The 21,382-nt window shown below is 41.2% G+C and overlaps 1 protein-coding gene across 1 annotated transcript in view; it reads right to left on the reverse strand.

The window, feature by feature from the left end:
• The window catches only part of LOC110529773 (sodium/potassium/calcium exchanger 4), a 77,579-nt gene extending 56,461 nt beyond the window's left edge, over positions 1 to 21,118 (reverse strand). Inside the window, exons 1-2 of the mRNA XM_021612293.2 lie at positions 20,227 to 21,118; positions 9,330 to 9,446 (exon numbers count right to left, since the gene is read on the reverse strand). Of these exons, the coding sequence (XP_021467968.1) occupies positions 9,330 to 9,446; positions 20,227 to 20,383 (274 nt within the window). The 5' untranslated portion in view covers positions 20,384 to 21,118. The remainder of the gene's footprint in view (positions 1 to 9,329; positions 9,447 to 20,226) is intronic.
• Positions 21,119 to 21,382: the final 264 nt, after the last annotated feature.

Below are 21,382 nucleotides of genomic sequence, written 5' to 3' on the forward strand. Positions count from 1 at the left end.
AGAGATGAGTTTGTCATTTAAAAATCTTGTTAAACACTATTATTGCCCACAGAGTGAGTCCATGCAACTTATGTGACTTGTTAAGCAAATTGTTAGTCCTAAGCTTATTGAGGCTTGCCATAACAAAGGGGTTGAATACTTATTGACTCAGGACATTTCAGCTTTTAATTTTTATGAATTTATAAACCTGTTCAAAAAATATATAATTCCACTTTGACATTATGGGTTATTGTGTGTAGATCAGTGAAACAAAATCTAAATGGAATCCATTTTAAATTCAGGCTGTAACATGTGGAGAAAGTCAAATGGTGGGAATCATTTCTGAAGGCACTGTAGGTAGGGATAAAGTGGCTAGGCAAAAGGATAGATAATAGACAGGCACAGCAGCGTATGTGGCGAGTGTGAAAGTGTGTGTGTTTGGCGTCAGTATGCATGTGTGCGCATGTTCGCGCTTGTGTGTGTGGGCGTATGTAGTGTGTGTGTTGGGGTGTCAGTGTAAATAGGTGTGAGTGTGTGGGTAGAGTCCAGTGTGTGCGCATAGAGTCAGTGCAAGAGAGTCTGTGCATAAAAAGGCTCAATGCAGTTAGTCTGGGTAGCCATTTGATAGGCTATTTAACAGTATTGCTTAGCAAGCTTAAGGCTTGTGGGGTAGAAGTTGTTCAGGGTTATTTTGTTTCCAGACTTGTTGCATTTGTATGGCTTGCCATGAAGTAGCAGAAGACAGTCTTGGGTGACTGGAGTCTTTGAAAATGTTTTGGGACTCTGAGCTCTGACACCATCTGGTATAGAAGTCCAGGATGACAGGGAGCTCGGGCCCAGTGATGTAGTGGGCCGTACTCACCACTCTCTGTCGAGCGTCGCAGTCGGTTGCTTTGCAGTTGCCGTGCCAAGTGGTGATGCAGCCAGTCAAGATGCTCTCAATGGTGCAGCTGTAGAACTTTTTGAGGAGGGCCCTTGCAAAAATCTTTCAGCCTCCTGGTACACTCACTCATTCACCCATTCTCTCTACTGGGTTCTGTTCAATGGGGTACCCAACATTTTAAAACGTTTTGCAATGGAAAAAGGAAATGAGCGTTTGCAATAGAGCAATGTTTTGTTTATCACGCTTACGCTGATGTCGAGACCTTGACAAACTTAAGTGACGAACATGAAAACACTAGAGACTGATAGTTATAGCTATGTTCAACAAGTACTCGGAGTGTACCAAACATTAGCAACAACTTCCTAATATTTTCCTTTGCCTCGCTGGCTTGCTATCTTTCTCGGTAATCAATCCTCAGATGACATCTGCGATGTTGTAGACAATAACCATCTGATCACGTGTTTGTTAACTTTCATGAGCTGCACGTGATCATGTCCACTGCTAGGTAAACAACGAGATTTCTGATTACGAACTGAGTGCGCAAACTTTTGCTGACGGGGCCGGGAAACGATTCCGTGTAGCCACCTTCACGGAATCGCTTCAGTCCACTTTCTCCCGTTTGGTGGCAAATGAACAAGGCCCTGTATTGTTTTTCCTGTTGGCTTGCGAGCAAGAAGCAGAAGCAAGGTCAGGTTCCATTACGCGGTAGCAGCATAATCCTCTGCTTGTGTAATTCCCCTTTTAAAATGCCTTCTGGTGTTTCCCAAAATGGACAAACCTGCATGACTCGCCACCAAGGGAGGGTGAGCAGGGAGGCTGGGCTGAAGAGCAGGCTACGGCTTCTCACCGCCACACTTCTGACTCTGGCACTCAACCCTTAAGTCAATTATCCTACAGCCTCTACTGTACCTCATTTTCTCCAGCCCCGTCTCTCTCGCAGACACACAAACACACATATATGTATATACACAGTGCCGTCGGAAAGTATTCAGAAACCTTGACTTTTTCCACATTTTGTTACGTTACAGCCTTATTCTGAAATTGATTTTAATCAAATAAAACATCTCAGCAATATACAAACAATCCCCATAATGACAAAGAAAAAAACAGGTTTGTAGAAATGTTTGCAAATGTATTCAAATTAATAGACAGAAATACCTTATTTACGTAACTATTCACACCCTTTGCTACGAGACTCAAAATTGAGCTCAAGTGCATCCTATTTCCATTGGACACCCTTGAGATGTTTCTACAACTTGATTAGAGTCCTCCTACGGTAAATTCAATCGATTGGACATGCTCTGGAAAGGCACACACCTGTCTATATAATTGACAGTGTATTTCAGAGCAAAAACCAAACCATGAGGTTGAAGGAATAGTCCATAGAGCTCAGAGACAGGATTGTGTCGAGGAACAGATCTGGGGAAGGGTACCAAAAAATGTTGCAGCAGTGAAGCGCCCCAAGAACACAGTGGCCTCCATCATTCTTAATGGATGATTAATTAATTTGTGGAATTTCAAATCAAATGAATTTCTTTCCTTAATGCGTTTGAACCAATCAGTTGTGTTGTGACAAGTTAGGGTTGGTATACAGAAGGTAGCCCTATTTGAAGTCCATATTATGGCAAGAACAGCTCAAATGAGCTAAGACAAATTACAGTCCATCAGTTAATACAGAAAATTTCAAGAACTTTGAAAGTTTCTTCAAGTGCAATCGCAAAAACCATCAAGCGCTTTGATGAAACTGGCTCTCTTGAGGACCGCCACAGGAAAGGAAGATCCAGAGTTACTTCTGCTGCAGTGGATAAGTTCATTAGAATTACCAGTCTCAGAAATCAGCAATTAACTGCAACTCAGATTGCAGCACAAATAAATGCTTCATAGAGTTCACATATCAGACACATCAACATCAACATAGGAGACTACATGAATCAGGCCTTCATGGTCAAATTGCTGCAAAGAAACCACTACTAAAGGACACCAATAATAATAAGAAGAGACTTGCTTGGGCCAAGAAACACAAGCAATGGACATTAGCCCAGTGGAAATCTGTCAAAGCTGGGACAAAGGAGACTGAAAAACAGCTTCTATTTCAAGGCCATCAGACTGTTAAATTACCATCACTAGCACAGAGAGGCTGCAGACTAAATACACAGACTTAAAATCATTGGCCACTTTAATAAATGGAACACTAGACACTTTAATAAAGTCCCTTTAATAATGTTTACATATCTTGCATTACTCATCTCACATGTACAGTTGAAGTCGGAGGTTTACATACACTTAGGTTGGAGTCATTAAAACTTGTTTTTCAACCACTCCACAAATTTCTTGTTAACAAACTATAGTTTGGCAAGTCGGTTAGGACATCTATTTTGTGGATGGCACAAGTCATTTTTCCAACAATTGTTCATATACAGATTATTTCACTGTATCACAATTCCAGTAGGTCAGAAGTTCACATACACTAAGTTGACTGTGCCTTTAAAACAGCTTGGAAAATTCCAGAAAACTAAGTAATGGCTTTAGAAGCTTCTGATAGTTTAATTGAATCATTTGAGTCAATTGGAAGTGTACCTGTGGATGTATTTCAAGGCCTACCTTCAAACTCAGTGCCTCTTTGCTTGACATCATGGGAAAATCAAAAGAAACCAGCCAAGACCTCAGAAAAAAATAGACCTCCACAAGTCTGGTTCATCCTTGGGAGCAATTTCCAAACACCTGAAGGTACCATGTTCATCTGTACAAACAATAGTATGCAAGTATAAACACCATGGGACCACGCAGCCATCATACCGCTCAGATGTCCTCTGGTCTGATGAAACAAAAATATAACTGTTTGGCCATAATGACCATAGTTATGTTTGGAGGGAAAAAAGGGAATGCTTGCAAGCTGAAGAACATCATCCCAACCGTGAAGCACGGGGGTGGCAGCATCATGTTGTGGGGGTGCTTTGCAGCAGGAGGGACTGGTGCACTTCACCAAATAGATGGCATCATGAGGCAGGAAACGTATGTGGCTATATTGAAGCAACATCTCAAGACATCAGTCAGGAAGTTAAAGCTTGGTCGCAAATGGGTCTTCCAAATGAACAATGTGACAAAATGGCTTAAGGACAACAAAGTCAAGGTATTGGAGTTTCCATCACAAAGCCCTGACCTCAATCCTATAGAAAATGTGTGGGCAGAACTGAAAAAACATGTGCAAGCAAAGAGGCCTACAAACCTGACTCAGTTATACCAGCTCTGTCAGGAGGAACGGGTCAAAATTCACCCAACTTATTGTGGGAAGCTTGTGGAAGGCTACCTGAAACGTTTGACCTAAGTTAAACCATTTAAAGGCAATGCTACCAAATACTAATTGAATGCATGTAAACTTCTGACCCACTGGGAATGTGATGAAAGAAATAATAGCTGAAATAAATAATTCTCTACTATTATTCTGACATTTCACATTCTTAAAATGAAGTGGTGATCCTAACTGACCTAAAACAGGTACATTTTTTACTAGGATTAAATGTCAGTAATTGTGAAAATCTGAGTTTAAATGCATTTGGCTAAGGTGTATGTAAACTTCCGACTTTAACTGTAGTCTATACTATCTACTGTATCTCAGTGTATGCTGCTCTGACATTGCTCGTCCATATATTTAAATATTCTTAATTCCATTACTTAGATTTGTGTGTATTAGGTATTTGTTGTGACATTGTTAGATATTACTGCACTGTCGGAATTAGAAGCACATGCATTTTGCTACCCCCACAATAACATCTTCTAAACACATGTATGTGACAAATAAAATGTCATTTGAGATTTTTGATTCCAGCCGCCGAGTCTTTGTGAGACGCAGAGTAGGTGAACAGATGATCTCCGCATGTGTGGTTCCCACAGTGAAACATGGATCAGGAGGTGTGATGGTGCTTTGCTGGTGACGCTGTCAGCGATTTATTTAGAATTCACAGCATACTTAACCAGCATGGCTACCACAGCATTCTGCAGCAATAGTGGGACTATCCTTTGTTTTTCAACAGGACAATGACCCAAACCCCACCTCTAGGCTAGTTGACCAAGAAGGAGAGTGATGGAGTGCTGCATCAGATGACATGGCCTCGACAATCAACCAACCTCAACCCAATTGAGATGGTTTGGGATGAGTTGGACTGCAGAGTGATTGAAAAGCTGCCAACAAGTGCTCAGTATATGTGGGAACTTCATGAGGTGAATACCTCATGAAGCTGGTTGAGAGAATGCCAAGATTATTCAAAGTAGCCACCCTTTGCCTTGATGACAGCTTTGCACAATCTAAAATAAAAAATATATTTTGATTTGTTTAATTACCACTTTTGGGGGGGTTACTAGATGATTCTACATAGTTTGATATCTTCACTATTATTCTACAATGTAGAAAATAGTAAAAAAATAAAGAAACACCCCTTCAATGAGTAGGTGTACTAAAACTTTTGACCAGTAGTGTGTGTATATATACACACAGCCGTATCAAGGCTGCCAGCACCATAACGTGTCAATTTTGGGGGCAGTGTGACTCACCTTCTCCTCTCGCTCCATGCCAAAAACACGCAACATACACTCACCTCTCCCCCTCCACATCCCTCCCTCCCTTGTTCCTTCTTCCAGATTAGTGTGATGCAGTATCTAAAACCACTGTAATCAAAAAATCCCCCAGGGGATTATTACATACTAGAAACTAAAGCCATAATAACCTTTGCTTTATTTTTCAGTTCTACTTTGCTTTTTAGCATTCAAATCTTTTTTTTATATATATATTATTAGTTTTTTTTTTTTCATTCCAGATACAAACTTAAACGAACAACAACTTGCGGAGACGCACACAAACAAGGACTTCATCTCATCTGCCTAGACCCGCATGTTCACACCCCCACCCCCAGTGCCTGAATTATTGTTTGCCACTTGGCCTTAAAATTGTACCAATTCATTTTTTCAAATAAATAAATCTTTAGATTGTGTTATTGATGCTTTTAGTGTACATTTTTTTCAAGTTGAGTGACGAGAAGTGAAGTGTCCAACCCATTGGGTATCTCACTACACTCCCATATGCCATGTCTTGAAATATGCAGACTGACAGAACAAAGGTTTACATTGTAATACTTCTAACAGCCAACTTTCTAGCCCCGCCCATAACTTTTGGACTTTATAGCATTCCCAGAAAGCACGGATTATTGAGTCATTATTGGTTTTGTACTTAAGACATGACTCTGCCGTTGTGCTGTAGAATTTGTGAATTTTGTCTCTTGTATAATAAATTCTGTAGTTTATACTGGATTAAGTGTATATTTTTGTTAACTGTAATTTATGCTTCAACTTTCCCTCCATCTTGTGCCAATGTCAGTTCTTTTCAAGTCTTAGTTCCAATAGTTAAAAAAAAATCTAAAAATTGTATTAGGCTCTCTGCAAGGTTTTGTATATCTTCCCTATCATATGAACACCCTTTTCTGACTCAAATATGATTCCCTCAAGGTTTCTCTTATGTCCAAAAGATTTCAAATCGAAATGTCGTGATATGCAATTTTTAATTTGCATGTATTTGAAACTAGCATTCAGTTCTAATGTACCATAGAATATGAATTATGCTACTGGGAAGAAAAAAAAATAGTAAATGTACAGTATTTGGCCAATATATTCCTCCTGCGATTTAACCTTGCATTCCATCTCCCCCACACAAAAAAAGTAGTGTCAAGTCTGCAGCTTTAAATTAGCATTGGGGGCCTGAAAGAAATTCAATCATTTAAAAGACCCGCAGCATTTGAGTAAGTGCCTGTAACAAAGTACAAGTGGCAAATAAATTGTTCCCTCGCCAATTTGGATCACGTCACCGTGTAAGGGCTAATAAAACATGAGTTTTGCAATAAAACAGTACTGCTTTCAAATTAAGCAGAACTACAGCTACAGCAGTACAACAGTTTGCATTCATCATTAGGACAGTCAAAGGAGAAATTAAATCTCTAAAACACACGTTTTAATTAGATCAGAGTGAGGGTTAATGACTCAAGTGAGTGATGGGTCAAAAAAGAAAAAATACGGAAGCAATAATGATTCTGTGAATGAAGTAAAATATCATTATATATTGTTTTTTATTTGATCCCTGTGCTTCATAGTCTAGTGTACCAGCAACATAATTTGTAGCTTTTTTCAATAGAAAAAAAAAAGTGTATTTCTAAGAACGTAATATTGCTGAATGGCCAATAAACCTAATTTACGACAACGGTCATCATTAAGCGTCATCCAGCTCTGATCAACATTAGCACCTCTGGTGAACCCAGAACTACTAAGCGAAGAGGTAATGATGAGGAGGAAAGAGAAGACCAAATCAGGCGGAAGATAATCTATGCATCTCACAAACACTGGCCTAATTACGTGCAACTTTAGATGGGGTACATACTCAGGATTTTTTTTAAACTAGGATAATAATAATAATAATAATAATAATAATAATAATAAGCATCCATCCATATAGACTACCCTGGTGCCATCCCCAGCCCACATCTCCATGCTCTGCCCCAGGTGGCCGAGGCTGAGGTGGAGCGCATGGGGAGACTCACACTGAGCTTATTCCTGGAAACAAAACTGTGCTCTCATATGAGCAGAGCATGTAAAATAGCCATGATTTTAGATTATAAAACTTATTTTTTTGCCAGGAGAAGGGTAGAACAAAAGGAATGGGATGGAGAAAATAGGAATGAGTGGGGCAGTCTGCCTGCAGTGGGCAAGAAGACGTAAACAAACAAAAAATTAAATAATCCCCCTCTGGATTAGAAATCGTAAAATTTTCAGCACATAATCTTGTCAACTGGCACTCGTCTGAAAAGGACCCTACTGTGTTTAAATTAGTTAATGCTCTAAATGTTCAAAGTGCTTGACAATACAAATCCAATATACTTTGAGAGTAATATAAAAAATATAAATAAATTACTCATCCTCCAATTATAGATAGGGAAACTATTGTAGAGTTAAAAATGTGTTATTTTTAACACTAAGTGTTAACTCATATAACAATCATGGAGGCCTAGATTGAAGTAAACACTTCCAACACTTAACACTGACAAAACTTCCTCTTATAAAACGACGCTTCAACCCTTAACACTTTCAGTGAGGCCCCCAAAGGATTCTGCTAGCTGTGGCTGGTAATGAGAAACAGACACCCAATCTCCATTGGGCCAAATGTGTCACAAAGAAACTATAAATAGCCGGAAACACAACCTTCCAAAGTGTCTGTTACCTCGTGTCACCCTCAGAGTGTTTAAAGATGCAAAGTCCCCTGTTTTAGGGATCTGCGTTGTTCTGGTACCGGTTCCGACTGACATTTTCGCTTATAAATTCATCTGTGAACACCATAGATGGAACTGGCTTGCTTGAGCATTAGCCCTGATTCTCACAGACCTAGGAGTATGTCTCTTCTGCCTTTGTGAAGCAGGATGTGAAATCTGACACCATTTGAAGCTGGGATGTCCCTCCTACCATTTCATTCACTCTCCCGACTGTTCATTAACTACTGGCTGAACCCTTCATCACAGCCACTAACATCGTAGCGCAGCAGGAGAGCGTGATTTCGTCGCTGTAACACATTCAGGGGTTAAAATAAGGGGGTACGGTTCGGTACGGTAAAATAAATAGTGGGGATATGCTGTACCAGTAAAATGTGAGCCTGTCACAATTAATACAACACCATTATTTAACATTATGGCATGTCAGCAGGGATCCTCAACTAGATTCAAACGCAGGCTGGGTTTTTTTTGTGAGCGTATGGTCAGGGGGCCGGAACATAATTACAAATCATTTGTAGACTGCAAGAATCACAAATAGATAAAAAATTTTACAAAAACATGATCATTTCAAACTTTGCTTACATTTGTATATGATCATGTGTATCTATTAAGAATGGGAATAATTGGGAACAGATTTGCTAAATTAAAATAACTGGTGTTTTTACAATCTTTTATGTCCAGCGAGGAAAAAAAAATACAAAATAAATACATCACTTTTTGTTCAGAAGACTTGGGGGGGACAAATAAAACGGCCACAAGTTGGGTAACCCTGATGAATACTACAGCAAAGCCTGCAAAAATACTACAGTGAATACTATAGTATTTATACCATAGTATACTATAGCATTTTTTAATGTGGGTATGTTATCAAAACAAGAACATAAGGCATAAAGGCTTCATAATTCATAAAGATCATGTTAACTGACTGATATTATCTCAGATCAAAACGTAAAAGATCTCCTAAGCCTGTGTTAACCTGAGACCTTATTTTCTGTATTTATCCCAAAACCCCATTCTTTCCCCATTAATTTCCCCCATAGGAATGGCTGAACGAACCAGAGGTAACTCCTGTACATTTTTTAGGACTACAGTAATCAGGATACAAATAATAAATGCACAACTATTGCCATGGTCGACAGTAGTTTTCTCCAGTGATGGGAGCATACCTGGCTCTGTGCAGTTCTTCGACTCGGTCTCGTTGTCGTTGTCGGGTTCATGTCCCATGAGCTTCCTTCCCCAATGTTCATGCTTCTCGTGTCCATTTTTTAATGTTATTCCGTACCCTGGAAGAAAAGAGGCATCCTTGCTCACGGAAAATCATAGCCATGTTACATAAAGAAGTTGAGTAACATCAGTGTTATTAAGTACTTAATTAAAAATACTTTAAGATACCCCAAAAAACTGCTTAAATAGTATCTGTACTTTACTATTTATATATTTGACAAATTCTACTCCGCTACATTCCTAAATAACACTTTTTACTCCCATGCATTTTCCTTCAAAAGTCCTTTTAACATTTTGAATGCTCACACAGGAGAGCAATATGATTGTATTCACACACCTAGCAATATAACGCGTTGTCATCCCTACTGCCTCCGATCTGGCGAACTCACTAAACACAAATAATGCCTTTTTGTAAATAATGTCAGAGAGATCCCCTGGCTGTCCGAAAAAAACAACGTGCCATCTGGTTTGCTTAATATAAAGAATTTGATGCATAGCATTTACTTTTTTACACCACTGTACTTCAGTACATTTCAAACCAGATACTTTAAAAATTTTACTCAAGTATTATTACTTTGAATCATTTTCTATTAAGGTATCTTTACTTTTACTCACGTATGACAATTGAGTACTTTTTCTCACCACTGAGTAACATTGAACAAGACATAACCAATGTATCTGTGAAAAGGGTGCTGAAAAATACAGATGCATTCATGGGGTGGCAGGGTAGCCTAGTGGTTAGAGCGTTGGACTAGTAACCGGAAGGTTGCAAGTTCAAACCCCCGAGCTGACAAGGTACAAATATGTCGTTCTTAACTGACTTGCCTGGTTAAATATAGGTTTAAAAAAATAATTAAATGACAATGATTGTAATATTGATCATTTGAAACTAATGGATATGCATGGAAATTCTACCACAAACTAAATTGATAAGTAAATGCATTGTAGGCTTCAATACAAAAATCTCTGAAACTGAAAACACTTACAGTGGGGCAAAAAGGTATTTAGTCAGCCACCAATTGCGCAAGTTCTCCCACTTAAAAAGATGAAAGAGGCCTGTAATTATCATCATAGGTACACTATGACAGACAAAATGAGAAGAAAAAAAAATCCAGCAAATTATGGTGGAAAATAAGTATTTGGTCACCTACAAACAAGCAAGATTTCTGGCTCTCACAGACCTGCCTTCTTTAAGAGGCTACTCTGTCCTCCACTTGTTACCTGTCCACCACCTCAAACAGTCACACTCCAAACTCCACTATAGCCAAGACCAAAGAGCTGTTAAAGGACACCAGAAACAAAATTGTAGACCTGCACCAGGCTGGGAAGACTGCATCTGCAATAGGTAAGCAGCTTGGTTTGAAGAAATCAACTGTGGGAGCAATTATTAGGAAATGGAAGACATACAAGACCACTGATAATCTCCCTCGATCTGGGGCTCCACGCAAGATACCCCGTGGGGTCAAAATGATCACAAGAACGGTGAGCAAAAATCCCAGAACCACAGTGAATGACCTGCAGACAGCTGGGACCAAAGTAACAAAGCCTACCATCAGTAACACACTACGCCGCCAGGCACTCAAATCCTGCAGTGCCAGGCCCGTCTGAAGTTTGCTAGAGAGCATTTGGATGATCCAGAAGAAGATTGGGAGAATGTCATATGGTCAGATGAAACCAAAATATAACTTTTTGGTAAAAACTCAACTCGTCGTGTTTGGAGGACAACGAATGCTGAGTTGTATCCATAGAACACCATACCTACTGTGAAGCATGGGGGATCAAAAAATGTAATCATATTACTCCAGTGCTAGCCTCTCTACACTGGCTTCCTGTCAAAGCAAGGGCTGATTTCAAGGTTTTACTGCTAACCTACAAAGCATTACATGGGCTTGCTCCTATCTATCTCTCTGATTTGGTCCTGCCGTACATACCTACACGTACGCTACGGTCACAAGACGCAGGCCTCCTAATTGTCCCTAGAATTTTTAAGCAAACAGCTGGAGGCAGGGCTTTCTCCTATAGAGCTCCATTTTTATGGAACGGTCTGCCTACCCATGTCAGAGACGCAAACTCGGTCTCAACCTTTAAGTCTCTACTGAAGACTCATCTCTTCAGTGGGTCATATGATTGAGTGTAGTCTGGCCCAGGAGTGGGAGGGTGAACGGAAAGGCTCTGGAGCAACGAACCACCCTTGCTGTCTCTGCCTGGCCGGTTCCCCTCTTTCCACTGGGATTCTCTGCCTCTAACCCTATTACAGGGGCTGAGTCACTGGCTTTACTGGGGCTCTCTCATGCCGTCCCTGGAGGAGGTGCGTCACCTGAGTGGGTTGAGTCACTGATGTGGTCATCCTGTCTGGGTTGGCGCCCCCCCCCCCCCCCTTAAGTTGTGCCGTGGCGGAGGTCTTTGTGGGCTATACTCAGCCTTGTCTCAGGATGGTAAGTTGGTGGTTGAAGATATCCCTCTAGTGGTGTGGGGGCTGTGCTTTGGCAAAGTGGGTGGGGTTATATCCTTCCTGTTTGGCCCTGTCCGGGGGTGTCCTCGGAGTGGGCCACAGTGTCTCCTGACCCCTCCTGTCTCAGCCTCCAGTATTTATGCTGCAGTAGTTTATGTGTCGGGGGGCTAGGGTCAGTTTGTTATATCTGGAGTACTTCTCCTGTCCTATTCGGTGTCCTGTGTGAATCTAAGTGTGCGTTCTCTAATTCTCTCCTTCTCTCTTTCTCTCTCTCGGAGGACCTGAGCCCTAGGACCATGCCCCAGGACTACCTGACATGATGACTCCTTGCTGTCCCCAGTCCACCTGGCTGTGCTGCTGCTCCAGTTTCAACTGTTCTGCCTTATTATTATTCGACCATGCTGATCATTTATGAACATTTGAACATCTTGGCCATGTTCTGTTATAATCTCCACCCGGCACAGCCAGAAGAGGACTGGCCATCCCACATATGCTCTCTCTAATTCTCTCTTTCTTTCTCTCTCTCGGAGGACCTGAGCCCTAGGACCATGCCCCAGGAATACCTGACATGATGACTCCTTGCTGTCCCCAGTCCACCTGACTGTGCTGCTGCTCCAGTTTCAACTATTCTGCCTTATTATTATTCGACCATGCTGGTCATTTATGAACATTTGAACATCTTGACCATGTTTTGTTATAATCTCCACCCGGCACAGCCAGAAGAGGACTGGCCACCCCACATAGCCTGGTTCCTCTCTAGGTTTCTTCCTAGGTTTTGGCCTTTCTAGGGAGTTTTTCCTAGCCACCGTGCTTCTTCACCTGCATTGCTTGCTGTTTGGGGTTTTAGGCTGGGTTTCTGTACAGCACTTTGAGATATCAGCTGATGTACGAAGGGCTATATAAAATAAATTTTGATTTGATTTTTTGATTTTTGATTTGGAAACATCATGCTTTGGGGCTGTTTTTCTGCAAAGGGACCAGGACGACTGATCCGTGTAAAGGAAAGAATGAATGGTGCCATGTATCGTGAGATTTTGAGTGAAAACCTCCTTCCATCAGCAAGGGCATTGAAGATGAAACGTGGCTGGGTCTTTCAGCATGACAACGATCCCAAACACACCGCCCGGGCAACGAAGGAGTGGCTTCGTAAGAAGCATTTCAAGGTCCTGGAATGGCCTAGCAATCTTCCAGATCTCAACCCCATAGAAAATATTTGGAGGGAGTTGAAAGTCCGTGTTGCCCAGCAACAGCCCCAAAACATCACTGCTCTAGAGGAGATCTGCATGGAGGAATGGGCCAAAATACCAGCAAACAGTGTGTGAAAAACTTGTGAAGACTTACAGAAAACGTTTGACCTCTGTCATTGCCAACAAAGGGTATATAACAAAGTATTGAGATAAACTTTTGTTATTGACCAAATACTTACTTTCCACCATAATTTGCAAATAAATTCATTAAAAATCCTACAATGTGATTTTCTGGATTTTTTTCTCTCATTTTGTCTGTCATAGTTAAAGTGTACCTATGATGAAAATTACAGGCCTCTCATCTTTTTAAGTAGGAGAATTTGCACAATTGGTGGCTGACTAAATAATTTTTTGCCCCACTGTATCTCCCTCACTAGCTTTAAGCACCAGCTGTCAGAGCAGCTCACAGATTACTGCACCTGTACATAGCCCATCTATAATTTAGCCCAAACAACTACCGTTTCCCCTACTGTATTTATTTATTTATTTATTTATTTAGCTCCTTTGCAACCATTATTTTTATTTCGCACATTCTCCCACTGCAAATGTACCATTCCACTGTTTTACTTGCTATATTGCATTTACTTTGCCACCATGGCCTTTTTTTGTGCCTTTACCTCCCTTCATTTGCTCACATCGTGTATATATAGACTTATTTTTCTACTGTATGTTTGTTTTACTCCATGTGTAACTCTGTGTTGTTGTATGTGTCTAACTGCTTTGCTTTATCTTGGCCAGGTCGCAATTGTAAATGAGAACTTGTTCTCAACTAGCCTACCTGGTTAAATAAAGGTGACATAAATAAATACAATGAATTTCCCCCATCCTTTCAGGTTTGACTGTTAAGGGTTTCAAGTGGGATGAATACAAAATGAGAACTGTTTAATTCCCGATTACTGGATGCAAATCACCCATACACAGGGCCAACTTGCGACGCTTCTGGCTTTCCATCAGTCATTTCTCGAAGGTTTTCAATGAGATTGGAATGTGCAAAGAACCCAGATTTACAACCTGTCAGTGTTTGTAACCCCAGTTAGATTATAGGCTCACTGATTTCAACCACCAACAGAAAAGGGATGAGTGTCTTAACTGAATGACTGACTAACCTTTCCCTTGGGGTATTGATTTTTGGTCAAGTCACGGTCAAGAACTGAACAGACCAACCAGACTCGAGCTTTGAGTTAAGACATTAAGATGCGTTACGACATCTGAATTCTATAAGAGATAGCAGCCTCGGGATCAACAATTACTGTCGATGATAGCAATAGCAACATTGATGATTGATACAAGTGTGGACAAATTGAATTTGCTCTGTTAAACTTATTACCCTTGAGGATGACTTTGATAGTAGCAGTGAATCTATTTCGTTTTTTAAGTGATGACCTCTCAATCACTCTCACGATAGCACATTGGTAATAGTCAGTAACAAATGTCATAGCCAAGCAGAATTGAGCTTGGTTAAAACCTTGAATGGGAAACCAAAGGGTAGCTGTAGATCAGGTATGGGCAACTTTGATGGGAATGTAATTCTGTGCGTTTTGCTGCAATTTTACATATTTTGCCATAGGGTGGAGACAAATGTTTGCCATTTAACGTTTTTAACTTAGTAGGAAAAAAAACTAAATACATTGAAGTTATTCAAAAGGTGCATTAATTTGCTCAAGTTAATCATAATGCATTAGTGATTGATATTTACATGCAACCTTCTGAAAGGGAACAGGAATGCCCCCATCGGTTTGTTGTGCGAGGTGTTTGCATGCGTATGTCTAGTCTTCACTTTGTGTAGCCGTTAGCGTCAATGCTAACGATAACTGTCTGCTGGTAGATGGAAAAGCTTTCCCAAAAAACAATTAAATGCTAACTACAAAGTAGCCCATGTCTATCTGGCAGAATGATATCATGAATATTTGCATCAGTCCAGTGGCCTTTTGTTTTGCAAACTCTGCAATCACATGAGCGCTACAGAAACACTGGTCTCTGGCTGGTGCTCACCTACATTAAAGGATAACTACACTCAAAATTCAACATGTATTTTTTCCCCAGACCTCAAAGGTGGTCTCCTGATCTGGTTTAAGCATTGTTGTAGACCTAGAACATCCAATTGTTTTGTTTTTCTCAAAATGATGTCAGCAAAAAAGCTGACAAGACTAGGAAAACTGAAACCTGGAAAAACAAAACAGAATTTTGGAAAAAGATTCACAGAATCAGGAAAGAAATCTAACAGATTTTATAGGGCCCTATTAGGACTACAGAGAGAGAGAGAGAGAAACAGAGGGCATATTCATCCTGCAACTCAGTCCAATTAGCTGGCGAGTGAGATGAACCAATGACACCCATCAATCTCTGCCAACTTCCTGTGCCACGAACGGCTCCCACACAAACACGGCTCCTCTCTGCCCTGACACTGCTAAGACGTCCCAGTGCCATCTCCCTCACCATCACCCTACAACACACACACACACACACACACACACACACACACACACACACACACCTGTCAGACCAGGCCTGGCTCTAGCTCTGTAACCACCTGGCGTATTCTCAAAAGTACTCGACCTTCCCCATCTCCATTATGGAGACATACCCTGCTCTAACCAAAATGGAGGGTGACAGAGAGACATAACCCTTAAGTAATCCATCACTCAATTCCCATCCATCTGGCCATATTCTGTTGGCACTACATTTGTCACAGACAAACAACCCCAGAGTACTCCCATCCATAAAAACAGGAGTCAGAAAGGGGGCATGGGCATATTATGACATTACGAATGCCTGGTTCCTATTCTTATGGTGATTTGGGATTGAGAGCAATATGGAGAGCAGTCAGATGCGTTCAGAGGGGATTAGGGAGGGGGGAGAATTAAAGAGATAATGGAGGGGAGGTGAGGGGTTACACCTGTATTTCTCTCTGATCAAACACCTGCCTCCAACATCTGCCTCGCCTCACAAAAAGTGATGGTCAAACATGAGACGTGTCCAATCATGGTAGGCATTCACACAGCATGCTCTCTTATCAAATACCCTCTTATGGTGACAATCACAGCACACGGTGCACAGGTCATTCAACCTTGATTAAATGCAAAAAAAGGCAAGCCATTACTGACCATAAAGCTTTAACTTTGGTCCCCTTAGAGCCCGCCTTTTGGAAATAAGAGATTTGCGGCAAGCTTGTCTGTATATCATTCCAGAATAATCTTTTAAGCCTCTTGTTGTTTTTAATGTAATTAATAAAAACTCCAACATATCAGTGCGGTCAGACATAGGCCTTACAGTACATAACATAACGAGGTGATTTATGGTGGGTTTCTGCGCTCAGGGGCCTGAGTGGATGCAGATGGGCATGTTCCACTACCAGGTTGGAGAGGTGGAGGGTCACAGCAGAGAGGAAGAGGCAAAGGGAGAGGTTTCTCCGCCCAAAATCTGTCGACGAAAAATAAGCCCACGAAGTAAGGACTTTTTTAATGGAGGTCAATGAGAGTGTTGAATTTGATCAGAAAAATATGTCATTACTAATTTGCTAGGTGAGGCTTATTTGATCGAATAGAAGTTTCAAAATTGTTAGGACTGTTGTCGCATTCAAAATAACTGGGAACTACAGTAGGAACTCTGAACTAGGAAATCTCCGACATCAGTGCGTTCAAGACAACTGGGAACTCTGTCTTTCAACTCGGAATTTAAGTCAGAAACTCTGGCATCTTTTTAGAGCTCAGATTTCCGACATGAAGATCACTGACGTCATGATTTGACCTAGTTTTTTTTTTTGCTCTGAGGTGTCTTGAAAGCACCATAAGGCCCATGTGGTGTTATTGTGAAGGGTAATGTCACTCTACAGGACTCCAAATGCTACCAATTACCCTAGGCCACACCCCTTCCAACCACACCTGTTCCCACTCTCTTAATCACCTATCCTCTACATTTTTCACTCTCCAGTTCCCTTTTTAAGCAGCATGCTTTAGTTTGCCCTATCCTTCCACCGGCCATGACTGATAGAGTGCCTTTTCATTTACAGTACCTGTGAAAAGTTTGAACACACCTACTCATTCTATTGGTTTTCTTAATTTTTACTATTTTCTACATTGTGAAGAAAATAGTGAAGACATCACAACTATTAAATAACACATATGGAATAATGTAGTAACCAAAGAAAAGTGTTAAACAAGCCAAAATATATTTTATATTTGAGATTCTTCAAAATTAGCAACCGTTGCCTTGATGACAGCTTTGCACAGTCTTGGCATTCTCTCAACCATCTTCATGAGGCCTCCACAATCACCCGACCTCAACCCAAGTGAGATAGTTTGGGATGAGTGGGACCGCAGAGTGAAGGAAAAGCAGCCAACAAGTGCTCAGCATATGTGGGAACTCCTTCAAGACTGTTGGAAAAGCATTCCTCATGAAGCTGGTTGAGAGAATGCCAAGAATGTGCAAAGAAGTCATCAAGGCAAAGGGTGGCTACTTTGAAGAATCTGAAATATAAAATATATTTTGATTTGTTTAACACTTTGGGGGGGGGGGGTTACTATATGATTCCATTAATGTTATTTCATAGTTTTGATTTCTTCACTATTATTCTACAATGTCTAAAATAGTAAAAAAAATAAAAACCATGGAATGAGTAGGTGTCCAAACTTTTTACTGGTACTGTATATATTTATTCTCTGAAAAAAGTGTTGAATACAATGTATGTTATGCTGTTTAAACTGGTCATATCCCTTATATCCATGCTAATGCTCATTTGTTACGTTTATCCTGGCAGTCTCCTAGGTTATATGTTAAGCCTATTCCCCATAATCACGTGGCACTACTTTGTCATGTCTGCACCTTTTATGTTGTGTTCTTAATGTTACCCTTTTGTATCTCCATTCCAGACCCTCACATCCTAACTTTTCTCCAAGGCCTCACAAGACACAATTCCTAACACATTATTCCTATCCAACCTAGAGGCCTTACAATCCCAACACTTAACCTCCATCCAAACTTTCCCCCCCATGTGCCTCTGTTCAACTGTGCATACTAATTACCCTTAAAACTGCATTTCTCGTCTCGCTCTCCTTTATTGCATTCTGACCGATGTGCCAAGGTGACAGCAGAAATCCTAAACCAGACAGTCCTTCAAAAAACTTCCAGTCCTTTGTTTAAGTTGTGCTCTCAGAGCTTAGTGTCAATCCTAAACACTACTGCCCATAGAAAGGATGACTGACATAATTTGGTCATTTGTAATTGATCTAGGGTGAAATCTCTATTGCTGTCATAACAAAATGTCAGTGACAGTGCTTATCAGTCACATGTTCTGTTCAAAAGCAAACGGACAGGGCTACTTGTCTGATTACATATTCCTAATGTGTTGGCAACTCATTCTGAATGTTCACACGTGCCTGAGGTGATTTATGACAGGTGCGTGGGGACCCATAACCTTTGGTTTTTGGGCATGTCACACACATGGTCAGCCATCCAACTTAAAGAACGACTGAACACACCGAATTTCAGTCTTGGGTGTGGTTTGATGTGGCAGTTAAAGGTTTGTCTCTCATGAGACACCATATGAAAAAAGCCAGTATAATTTCCCCAAAACAGTCCATGAATATAGGATAACTCCAGAAATTGAGGTTTTTGCTGAAATGTAATTTGCACAATTTTACATGAAGGTGTTTGGTGCAGTATTTCTCAAGTTAAATGCATGATGTGTTTATGTATCTGCTGTGCTGATTGACAGGTCTGCCTCACACTGTTCTGCAGTAGGATTGGATAGAGTCCAATCATTTCAGCTGTGTATCCCGTGAGTGGGCAAATGAGCTATGTCCAACTAAACCTACCCCTCAAGTCAAGTCATGACTAACTCACTAAACTCTTTTGGACAAGACTGACTTTCTGAACAAAATTATCCTATTTACACTAGTCTCTTTTGACACTGTACAGCCTACCATATAGCCCAGGAATGGGCAACTCAGTCGGGGTCTAAACTTACTATTGAGTTAGAATAGTGGAATACACAAGGTGCAAGTTTTGAAATGTGGTTGTGCATCAGCAGATTCTCTTATTTCACTCACTCAATGTCAGCTAACATTTTTTAGATAGTTGGCTAGACTAATTTAACAATCTAAACTTGTAGTAATCACATCCAAATTAACGACCAGGCATGAAGGGCAAGAGCCCAGGGATCCAGACCCCCATAGATTTTGTTAGTCACTCTCTCAGATAATTTTAAGTTGACATAAGTCATGGCAAAATGTGTAGAATTTCAGGAAATGTTATAAAATTGCTAAATGTTCTCGCAGCCCCATAGTAAAAAAATATATACAATTACTGTAAAGGAGGGCCCAAAAGGCTAGAGCCGGCCCTGTCCAGTGTGCAATGATGTGTGAAGCCCTGGGCGAGACACGATGATGCCAGCATTACCACAGCCTACGCTCATTCTCTCTCAAACGCTGAGCGACTGATGCGCCAGGTTGGTTGCTCTCGTTTTGCCATAGGGTGACAACGCTCAAACCAAATGTTACCAACACACACAATTAAATATTGTTGAGGTTCTATGACAGCCTACATCCGAGGTGATGTATATGGTTGTCGAGGTGTAAGCCACCTTGCACGCTTCTTAACGTGTTGCAGCCGCGCACACTGCGGCATACGGAAAGACCAACGCATAATCGAACACGATGAAGAAAAATTATAGTGACCCAAATCACAGAGGTATCCTCACAATTAATATGGGAGTTGTCATGAGAGCGTTGGGTCATAATGCCGAGGCAAACAGCCACTGCGTCGACATTGAGACTAAATGCAGAGTTTCTCAAAACCTCTCGACATTGTTATAAACCATCACTTCGCTAAGCATTTTGCACTGAATAACTATGAGCAATAACCATGCACTTTATCAGTGGTTCCAATTTTATCTCAACATGGTTTGATGCAGATGAATATCTAGAAATACTGGGGGGGGGGGGGGGGGGGGGGCACCATAAATGATTCGGACAATGCTTTGCTTGCATGTCCTTGAAAATGTATTTTTATAAGCGTGGTGAAAGACAATTCTCGGTATATAACTAATGGCTAGCTGGCTAGAGGGTGCACTATTACACCGCAGAATTCTCAGCTGTCCTCCCTGCCCCGCGTTTCTCAGCAGTTTCCCCGGCTCACACTCACCTGTCTTTGTCAGCAATACTGACATGCTCCATGCCATGCAGAGGACACTGCAGAGAAAACACACTTGCACGAAAAGCATCTCTCTCCTCCTGCGAACTTTGAAAATCTTTGTGATTATGGTCTTTTTCGAGACGCTCTTGTTCTCGTCCTGGTCCATGGCTGCAGCACGGCCAAAGGGGACTTAATGTCCTTGCCTCACTGCGGACGGGAGAGACGGAAGGAATTGCCCGTGTTCGCGGCTTCACACAGAACAGGCTCGGGACGCGGTCCTCATTTCAAGTGGCCGGGGCGCAGATGCGAAGTAGTGGGGCGGTCAGTTTGGATGAGCTACCTAGACAATGTTGTTCAGCTGTTGGATTGCTAGAACAGCGCGTGAAAATTCCGTGCCTACACAACAGGCAATGAATGACAGGGCGGTCAATTCCGAAGGTCTCCAATCAATTCAGCATGTATCTCGCAAACCCCAGATTCTGACCTTTACGTTTAAGCAAATAAGCTACCATGGCATTTGAAATTAATTGGGGGCTATTCCGGGTTGCCTTCAATGTTCTACTGAATGTACGTTTAAAGCATCCTCTTCAGTTAAATTATTCATCTACATATGGCCGCAGAACTGTGCGCACCCGACTGGTTCCAATTAATACACGGCGGAAGAGCGCAATCTGATTTCATCAAGGTTAGACTAATTGTTACATTCGGGTAGCAGTCATGTCACATCGTTCGAAAACCTCCCCTTAAATTCGTAGAGCAGAATAATAAGCGTGCGGATGATGGGACTATCGTCAACTCCGTCGCTCCAGGTGCAGTTTTCCTTTAAGCTACAGTCTACGGTCCATTTAAAACACCTCGCCGGATTCCTCCAACTGCAACTTTTCCGAGGGTGTCATGTGCAGACACGTGATAGTTTGCGGCAATGGATAATATTCTTGTCTTTTGCTCCGTTACAACTGAACTGAAAACACTGGACTATCGACCTTGAAATCCTGACAGCAGCTCATCGACCACTCCAAAATAAAACTTCTGTTTCTTTGACAAAAAAAAACACCTTTATAATGAATCATTGCATGCGTATCATCGTATTTGCGTAGTGGAATTGAGCGGTAGCAGTGCTTACAGAAGTTGCGCATCTTTAGTAGCCTAGGTCCAAGAAAGAAAT

This window comes from Oncorhynchus mykiss, chromosome 8 (genome assembly GCF_013265735.2).
Source record: "Oncorhynchus mykiss isolate Arlee chromosome 8, USDA_OmykA_1.1, whole genome shotgun sequence".
NCBI classification, from domain to species: Eukaryota; Metazoa; Chordata; class Actinopteri; order Salmoniformes; family Salmonidae; genus Oncorhynchus; species Oncorhynchus mykiss.